The 10172-nt window shown below is 38.0% G+C and overlaps 1 protein-coding gene across 2 annotated transcripts; it reads right to left on the reverse strand.

The window, feature by feature from the left end:
* Positions 1-12: 12 nt before the first annotated feature.
* mcoln3b (mucolipin TRP cation channel 3b) lies at positions 13-10113 on the reverse strand. 2 transcript variants are annotated; one of them, XM_049587934.1, is made up of 14 exons: positions 9895-10113; positions 7782-8005; positions 7530-7697; positions 7011-7164; positions 6830-6905; positions 6618-6714; positions 6145-6244; positions 5854-5966; positions 3305-3454; positions 3039-3140; positions 2426-2548; positions 1581-1787; positions 1295-1422; positions 13-432 (listed from the first exon to the last, which is right to left on the reverse strand). In XM_049587934.1, the coding sequence occupies exons 2-14, from the start codon at positions 8001-8003 to the stop codon at positions 393-395; spliced, it is 1680 nt and encodes a 559-aa protein (XP_049443891.1). In that variant the 5' UTR covers positions 8004-8005; positions 9895-10113; the 3' UTR covers positions 13-392. The 2 variants fall into 2 exon arrangements, with proteins under 2 accessions (XP_049443891.1, XP_049443890.1); XM_049587933.1 differs by having other exon boundaries at positions 1295-1425.
* Positions 10114-10172: the final 59 nt, after the last annotated feature.

Here is a 10172-nt window from a genome sequence, read left to right on the forward strand (position 1 = left end):
AAATATCGTGAATTAACATCACAATTTATTTATTAACATTAACGTTATATTCAGTGTACAACATGGGGAACCTTCCAAATGACATGTTTTAGAAAAACAACACAATTTCAAATGTCAGGGTCCATCTTTTTTCCCCATCTACGCATTAATATAAATAAGTGCATTTACAAAGTGCTCCTGTATCAGTGCATCATAGAGACTTCATCAGCATCTCAGATTCATTCATTTCCTGTTTGGTCTTTTCAACACTGAGCCAACCTGGGGCCTGATGTTAAATGAAAAACAAAAGAATTTTCAAGACTCCACTGAATATATCGGTATAAAGTGCACATGAATTATTCGGTTATAGTTTATACAGTAATGCCTTTCAATATTCCACATTAAAGGCTCTGCTATGCCTCAGAAGACAGCCTCTCCTGATGCTTCCTGAACCTGGAAAAGAGAATAGCTCAGTTTAGATTCTATTAGAAATGTTTTATCTAGCAGCTTCATAGGTGGAGAAATTCAAAAATCAGGATTGCACGGCTTCTGACTGCACAAATAAAACCAAAAACAACAACATATAATTCTTAAAGTAACCACAAAAGGGTGATATACAACCCTACTTGTGCTGCCAAGCAAATAGTGTCATGGTGCACCTGTGCTATTAATTGTCTTTAAATTGGGTAAAATGCATATGTTTGGCACAAAACTGATCCCTTTCAATTCATACGAATCTCACTGCAAAAACAGAAAGTAAGACTTAAAGTGAAACTTAAGAAAGTTGGTGTTAATATGTGCATTTCAAAGGGACAAACTAGGATATTAAATCCCACATAGTTTCTCTTTGTCACATTTCAATTTCTTGCCTGAAATTTTTTTTTCTCTCTGCCATTGTTTTGCCTATGTTGTCCTTGGCACAAAGGCGGCACTGATTGCCACGTGGATAACTGCAATCAGATACTAAAAAGGACAAAATTGCACTCAGCTGCAATACCTAATGGGCATGTTTGTGCTATTATATCATTAGCGCAAAATCTTTTGTTAATCAGAACTTGAGACAGGGCAGAGAGTGGTTTGCAAGTGATCATGGTGCTATCAGCAGCTGCAATCCATTATTTGAGAATTCACCACTGAGTACTTAAGTGTTTTGGCAAACTGCACCTGCACCCCCAGTTCAAGTGGTAATAAGGGGCACCCAAAACTGTTGTTACTACATAAAAAGCAAAGGATGCCAGGACACCAATGATGTTAAGCTCACACTGGGATAGAATTATGAGTTAGAATTGGCCAGTGTGAGTGAGTGTTGACTGACCTGGTGATGCAGCAGTCCAAGAAACAGCTGTTTTTCTTGTCGAGTCTGTACACCCCAGAGTTTGGCAGATCTTTACACACTGACAGGAATTTCTGCAGCTCTGATGTCGGGGTTCCACTCTGCTGCTGCTGCTAAAGAGTAGAAAGAAAGTGACAGTGAACACCGTGTGACCAATTGCAAAAAAAAAAACAAACACTGAAAATACAGGGCAAAAACCACCCTTCAAAAAGTAGGTTGGGAAAGTGAGATTGCGGGGTTACAAATGTCTAAAACAAGTAAACATCACCTTGATGGTGTCATAGGTGTCGGTGATGAGCGTGATAAAAAGGCTAAGGATCATGTAGATGAAGAGCGACACAAAGGTGTAGAGGTAGACCCTGCTGAAGATCCAAACCAGGCTGCTCTTCTGCTTCATGTTCTTGAAGGTGGGAAACATGTCGTCTCCGTTGATCAGGGAGAACAGACACTCTGACACCGTGTTTAAGGTCCGGAACTGTTACAAGAGGTCAAAGAAAAGAAAGGTTATTACTTTTTTCTGTTCTTCATGATGAACCAGTGTTTGAAGAACTCGGATCTTTTGCGTAAAAGTAGCTGTATTGGTATAGAAATACTCTGTTAAGTAAAAGTTCTATTACAAGTACAAAAGTACCAAAAAGTAAAAGTACTCATGGCGCAGGACGGCCCATTTCAGAATAATGTATACCACAGTAGATGATAGTTATTGATGCATTAATGTGTGCTCTTGTGGCTGGCACAGGTAGAGCTAATTTTACTCTATATACTGCCAGGTAGCTTGTGAATTTCCCCCCGTGGATCAGTTAAGTCTCATCTTAACCTGTAATAATGCCTCATTTATTGGTTGATATATTTTGTATTACAAATCTAAATTTGCAGAGTAACTAGTGACTTAAGTTCTCAAATATCTGCTTGAGTTGTAGTGGTGTAGAAGTATAGAATATAAGTATAATATAATAATGCAAATACTCAAGTACCCCAAAATTGTACTTCTTTTCACAGCTGTTATTAATAACTGAAACTAGCAGAACCTGACTAGAATTGAAGAATATTTTTTGGTTTGGCTTTAGCAAAATTCCAGCAGATGTTCCTTTGTATTATGTAAACACTCCTTACCTTCTCATGATACGGGCCAAGGACGATCCAGCCGCAGAAACAGTAACTCAAGTAGATAATTCCAGCGCAGCAGATGAAACGGATGACATTTGGGAAAGCTGCCCTGAGTGTCAGGATGAGAATCTGAAAACAGCCACAGCCAGACATCAATCAAAGATGGTAAAAGATCTGAAAAATGTGCACTGAAGCAAAGTATCTGGAAAATCACACACAAGGATGGAGTTTTGTTTTCAACGGTTCAACATTTCCAGTAATTTGGTACAATTAAGAAAAGGCTTAAAAATAACTTTACAAATCAAGTTTCAGGTAAAGACCAAAGCATGTAATGCCAAGGTACAATGCTGCACTGCTTCATGGATGATAAGTGTAGGAAATATTGTGTGGTCCACAGGATGTGTTGTTGCTAACAAAAATTCCCCTTCAAGAAGAGTTTGTGTTTAATACTGGCAGATCTATCTCAAACCGCGTGAAGTTTAGCAGCATTCCCTTTTCAGACATACAAACAGTTCTGAGTGTTACTGTTGTAATTGTATTGTACAGGATCTCTATTGTAAACAGTGTGACACCCATTTAACTAATGATCATGAGCTCTGTTTGATAAATCAGGTATTACATTATACTTCCTAAAGTATCCCATGTAGCGGATGACTCCGATCCACACAAACATGGTGCCTGTCCCCAGGAAGATGCTGCAGACATCATAACTTGTGACCACCTAAAAGAAACAGTGAAGGTTTAAAATACGACAAATGGTCTGGGGGTATACCTATAAATACATGCACACTGTAGACAGCTGCTACTGATAGAATGTAATATTGAAAAACATTTCAATGAACACAGCTCAACCTCAGTGATACTGTAAAAGGAAATCCTTATTACCTTAGTCTGAATCTCGATCTTGAGAATGGAGCCAATGATGGTCAGCGTGTCACTAACAATGATCAGGATATACCAACCATTCACAAACTCTGACTTGTCTGACCACGGGACTTCTTTACCACAGTGCTCCTTGCAGTAGAGGGTGTATTCCTGTTTAAAGAAAGAAATGTAGATAGTTATTAGTTTTTTTTGTTGTTTTTTTTTTTTTTTACTAACTTTAATCAGTCAAATAACATCACATCAGCTGTAACAATCCAGTAGTATATTTAGTGTTTCATGCATTTGGTCATTTTTTTCTGTGTTGAGCACTTTTACTTTTGATACTTATGTATAGTATATTTTGTTGAGAATGTTTGGGTACTTTTACTCAAGTAACATTTTACAATTCAGGACTTCTACTTGTTATATCGTATATCTACAGTATGGTTTTGTTTCCGCTATACTATTTCTAGTCTTTCTACTTTTAATACAGTAAATAATATACTTAGTTCCTCCACCATTGCCAAATACGGATATACATGGATGCATTGGCTACAATAAACAATCCACACAACAAGCAAAGACAAAACAAATCAGCAGCAACCACAAATCAAAGTAGCAGGAACTAGCCCAATTCAACTAATGGAGAAAAAAAAGTAATGGGCATAAAAATGAAGAGGGAAATACAGACACAATAATTGCCCTTCTACCTCAAAAACAACATTGACATGTCGAGCACAAGGGCAGCTGGGACTTAGGAGGTAGAGCTCCTGCCGTCTACATGTTGAAGTGTCCTTGGACAAAATACTAAACCCCAAATTTAGTGTGTGAGGGAGTGTAAATGATTATCTGATGAGCAGGTGGCTCCTTATATGGTAGCCTTGGTAGCCACCAGTGGGTGTGTGTGTGAATGGGGTGAAAGGCACCAGTAGAGTAAGGCACCTTGAGTGGTCACTTAGACTAAAAAAGCCATACATAAATGCAGTTCATATACTGCTGCATTTTCTATTCTAATAGATCATAGAAATATTACACTCAGTAGTGGGACAAGACCTTTTTTTCTTGTCTTGACCATTAAACCCCGTGAAGCGCCAACCTCCAAGTGGTTTCATTTTGTCTTGAATAGCATATTTCATGAATGTCAGAGGGAAAATCTGATGAAGCTGACATCTTACAGAGTTGAGTTAAGTTATATGAATGTCACAGCAGTCACAGTGAGTAGCCATTTTATTTTTCAGAGTTCTCTTAACACTAATCAAAATACTAATTTTAAACCATAATTCATATGAGGTTTTGATTTAGAAGGGCTATGGCGTTGACACCTTATGATTGAGACACATCCGACAGAAACCAGGAAGTGAGACAGGAGTCCTTGTGATACACCTTACTCCTTTGATGCCTGATTAAATGATGTTTTTGTAGAGATCTGACGGAGATGACAAAAAACTGGGACACATCTTTAAAAGGGCCAATATTTTCACTAAATATTCATTCATTCATTCATCTTCTAACCGCTTCATCCTCTTGAGGGTCGCGGGGGGGCTGGAGCCTATCCCAGCTACATCGGGCGAGAGGCAGGGTACACCCTGGACAGGTCGCCAGACTATCGCAGGGCTGACACATAGAGACAGACAACCATTCACGCTTACATTCACACCTACGGACAATTTAGAGTCTCCAATTAACCTAGTCCCCAGACTGTGGGAGGAAGCCGGAGTGCCCGGAGAGAACCCACGCTGACACAGGGAGAACATGCAAACTCCGCACAGAAGGGCTCCCACGCCGGGGATCGAACCGGCAACCCTCTTGCTGTGAGGCAAGAGTGGTAACCACCACACCACCGTGCCGCCCTTCACTAAATAAATATATATATATATATATATATATATATATATATATATATATATATATATATACACACAAATATATATAAATATATAAATATATAAATATACATATATATATATATATATATATATATATATATATATATATATATATATATATATCAATCACACCTTTTAAAATGACGATGATTATGGCAGTACATTTTTACACTGATGTTATCAGTGTATACTGTTATTTTGTTAATTTTAACACATCTTTAATTGTCTGAAGTTTTAAATAATTCTCTGAGACAAGGGTGTTTTCTGGCACAGTGCAGGTTTAGAGGTTAAAAAAAGAAAGCAGAATATTATACAAAGAATATTTTATAATTCATGTTTATACACAGAAAAGGGAATTAGTGTGTTAGAATTTTAAGGATGTTTTAAAGGATGTTTTTTGTAGAACGCGACTTATCCATAAAGAACAGGTATACTAAAGACATCCATATCTTTTTTAGGATTTATTTTTCTGGCTTTTTGCATTTACTGAATAGGACAGCTTCAGAGTGAAAGGGGGAGAGAGGAGGGGATGACATGCAGCGAAGGGCCGTAGGCTGTAATCAAACCCATAGCCACTGCAACAAGAACATAGCACAAAGGGCACACATTCTACCAGGTGAGCTACTAGGCTCCCCAAGACATCCATGCTATGTCACAAATATACGTGCAGTTCAGTTAACTTACAGACTGCAGCTGAATCCCATTGATCACCGAGCGTGTGCAGAGGGTGAATGAGATGATGCACGTTATAATGATGAGGCAGTCGAACAGCACAGTCAGGTATATGTTTCTGGCAGCTGAGGGAACAGAGAAATTAAAATTACTCTCACCTTTAAAAGGGCAAACATCTTCAAACAGATTTTATGAGCAGCAAAGTCCCAAGCATAGAGCAGCCTTAATTAATCCCAAGAATCCTGGACACGACCTTAAAGCAATGCAGATGATTCACTTGTAAATTCAGCTCGGCAAACTTACATGCTCCAGTTACTTTCCAGTCTCTGCACTCATTGATGTCTACATCATTTTCCAGGTCAACCTTTATCCTGCCGCTGTGAGCTTGGTTGTTGAAAATGATCTGTTAACCAGAGAGTCGTGTTTAACGGAGGAAAGGCACTTTTTGAAGCAGCCGAAGCCAAAAGCTAAATGTTCACTTGCCAAGCCCTGAAGATAACATTTAACTTTGTAAATACCAGGCACTGTGCGCAAACATCCTTACTGCTCAGATTTGTGTCTTCAGTAGTTAAACAAACACAAGATTCACACTGACTCCTTTCATTTTCACTCCTATCTGTGCTGAGGAAACAGGTGCAGTGTCACAAGGGGAATCATTATCACGGTTATGGCAGCAATCAGGTGATCAGATGTGTCCTATCACTGCTTTTAAAGGACAGAGTCTGATTGGAATCACTGGTGTTTACTGAGCCATGAAGACAAGTCAAGTGACTTACAATAATAGTAAAGTCGTAGCAGTCTGGCAGCTCTCGATGTCTCACTGTCTGTAAATTTATGGCCTTCAGAACAAACGTGATCTTGACAGAGATCATCCTGCAAGACAGAGCAGATACATTACCCGTGGGGTTTTCAAATCATATATAAAACCAAGAGAGGAAAACTGTGTTGCCTTTAAAAAAAGGCTTCAATTAAAAGGGTACGTGCAAACCTTTTGAAATGCAGTTCAAAATCTGGAAATGCTCTCTGCAATGATGGATGATACATCGGATAAACTTTACGGCACTCTGTTCGATACAAGCAACAGGGAGAAGGAAAAACAAGGAACAAATAAACTCACTGAACCCAAATATTCTGTTTTTCCACACATTAACTCAAACAATCATGCGTACCAGTTTCCACTTTAGCATCAATTTCAAAGGTCTCATTTCCAGGGTAGATGGTGCCGTTTCTGTAGAACTCCTGACACACTGTTAGGGGGGTGTAGAAGGTGCCACTTTTCTCATATTCATGATTTCCTACTGTGATGTTGTGCAGATGTCCATACTAGAGATGAACAATGGAAACCTCAGTTATAATAACGTCAGGTAAAAGGAACTCTCTGAAATGAACAGCTGCAGCAGTTTAGTGTTACAGTTTATGCAGTCTAATCAACAAAACAAAACGACAGATTCAAACAACATGAACAAAGTCCAACCCCATGACGAGCTACATCTTGTCATGGGAGCTTGTTGAACTCCTCTGTCATACAAGCATGCACAGCTATAAAATTCCAACAATGATTTACAGGAAAAGGAAAAATGTTCTGTCTCACACGATCAAAATAAACCAAGACACTAGCACATAAAACTCATGCCTTCTTGGGGCTCCTTGCAAAGACGAAATAAAAAGAAATATTAGCACTGAGTTACCTGTTCAATGATGTAATCGATGTGATCATAAACATCAGCCTGCCTGTAAACAGCGTATGTATCCATGCCTCCATCAACATAATCTTTCAAGAAGAGGTGCTTGAATGTCATCAGGTTTTCCTCCTTGAATGTGACAACCATCTGGTTGCTCAGCCCAAATAACACTAACTGTGACAGGGGGGAAGGTATTTGTTGTCAGGGTAGCGAAACAACACAATTAACATCTGCTCAAGTCATATCTGAAATAACTACCTGGATGGTAATGATGGCAATCTTGATGATCTGCAGGATGAGTTTCCATGGTTTTCGGCCGCGAGCGTGGTACTTCTCACAGGGGTTCATGAAGTAATATTTGATCTTCCTTCTGAGACACTCCACAGTGTCCAGCTCCTCCAGACACTGATGCTGGTCGTCAGCCCAGGGAGGGGAGCCATTTGTCTCGCAGACATCATACAAGTCACTGGACTCCTCCATATCTACCATTAATAGATACAGGTGACATTAGTACAATCAAAGTTAGCATTGTAATATTACTGAGATCACTGAAATGTGGAAAAAAATGCTTAATTATTGATTACACTGTTTTTTTTTACTTTTACATGTTTGGGCTCTAAAAAAAAAAAGTGCAGCTTTGGTGGCACCAGTAAAGCACAGAAAAGGTCAAGACCAACTGCCATGATCATGGTGGCTTTTACTTTATATATGCGGCTGTAAATGTTAAGCAATCAAATTTAGACATGCAATAAATCCGTTCTGTCTAAAGCTTATAGTGTTCTTTTTTGTTTTACACTGTGTTGTGGTTCAATTCAAAAATGTTTTTTTAGATTATTTTATCTTAATTATTCAATGAATAAATAAAGTTGATATGAAAAGTAGAGTCTAATTATAATTATATATAGTTCCACTTTTCACAATAGCAAATTTTCTCCAATTTTCTTTTATGCTGTGCTACTTTATAATGGTTTGTAGAAAAAAAAAAAAAAAAATTCCAGAGACATAAGAAACTGACATTGCACAGGATTTTTCAGGAAACTTAAATTTAATTTATTTAAAAAAAAATATTTTACACAACAGAATAATTGTATTTATCATCTGGTGACAATTTTCATCGAGAACCTCGCATTAAATATTTAAAGGCACTAGTTCAAAAGAAATGTTGAGAGGCCCCAGCCAGCCTTGGACATTAGTCCAAACACCTGCAACATCAGGGCATCAGAAAAACAAATGCAGCTGCTCTTCCTTTTCCTCACTGCAGACTCTACACAGTGATGATTTTTCAATATTAAACATATGAAGTTGTTTTTAGTAGCAATTATTTTATAGAAAGTTTTCAGTTGAAAAATTCTGGGGTAAGAATTGATTGTTGTTTTAATTGTTCTAGAAAATTGTCTCCAAGGTATTAAAATGTTAAATTTATCTTCCCAAAGAGAACAGATTGAATGAGGGAAGGCAGTAAGACTGCTACTCTGTAAAATAAAATTATAAATTATTTTCTTTATTTTTATTTTGGATGGCAATTTCTGGCACCCTGGACTAGGTGCACAGACCTGTTGTCTATATCCACCTTTTTTAAGTTTCTGTGTCCAGTTAGTTGGGATTAAAATGATCACAGATTTGACCACACATACATAAAATATTATATATAAAAATATTCAATTTTTTTTAAGTGTTTCCCATAAAAAGGGCTTCTCATCTATTGTAAGTACTGAGTTCAAACATATAACTTGGCTTTGAATGTCCTCTGGGGTGACTGGAAGCTCAACCAAACCTTAAATGCATCTTTGATGTTTAAGAACTTGGGGGTCTAGTGGTTGGAGAATTGGATTTCCTTATATTGAAAGGTTCAGCTTATTTACATAGTGAAAGGGAACTAATTGTATTGACTTCCTACTAATATGTAATTCAATACTCTGACTCAACTTTACACACTTAAGTGTTTGTAGACTGTTAAAGGTGTGTCTGATAAACCTTTAACTAGGCCACTGCTGAGAAATGTATAAATTATAGTTCCTTGTTTTATTTTCTTTTAAGAAAACCTAAACTAATAAATGCTTCTTGACACAGGATCAATATGAAGTTCTACTAGGCGTCTTCTACTTCCATTGTTTTTTCCTACATTACAAATTAATGACTAATCAGCAAGTCTGTGTGAGGAGGAAGTAAATGAAGTCAGGTGTACCTGAGCATTTTTTACATAATGTACAGCAGCTCACGCTCTGAAACCTGATCATCTTCCACCATTGCCACAGACGCTTATAATAATTACATGTCGTGTAAGAAATGAAATCATAACCTGTCGAACGCGACCAACACTGGACATGAATGAAATGCGACACAAAATCAGCCAATAGCCGGATCTACTTACCTGCCTCGGATTAATCAACTTGTTGCATACACCTGTGGTCTGCGGCGCGCGCCTTGTTGTTGCCAAAATGTCTTGGTCTAATTAGAATTCATAACGTAGTGTAATTGTTCTTCTGCTGTGAGAGACCTGACTGAAGTTATTAAACTGAGTTAAACCTCCGAAGTTTGTGTGCTGTCACATGAGCAAACTCCTCAAACTGTGCATGAAAGCTCAGGTATCGACAATGTAGCGTCACTTTACTGCTGGAATCTGATTGGCTCTTGGATGTGTCAGTCATG

This window comes from Epinephelus fuscoguttatus, linkage group LG10 (assembly GCF_011397635.1).
Source record: "Epinephelus fuscoguttatus linkage group LG10, E.fuscoguttatus.final_Chr_v1".
Classification (NCBI taxonomy): domain Eukaryota; kingdom Metazoa; phylum Chordata; class Actinopteri; order Perciformes; family Serranidae; genus Epinephelus; species Epinephelus fuscoguttatus.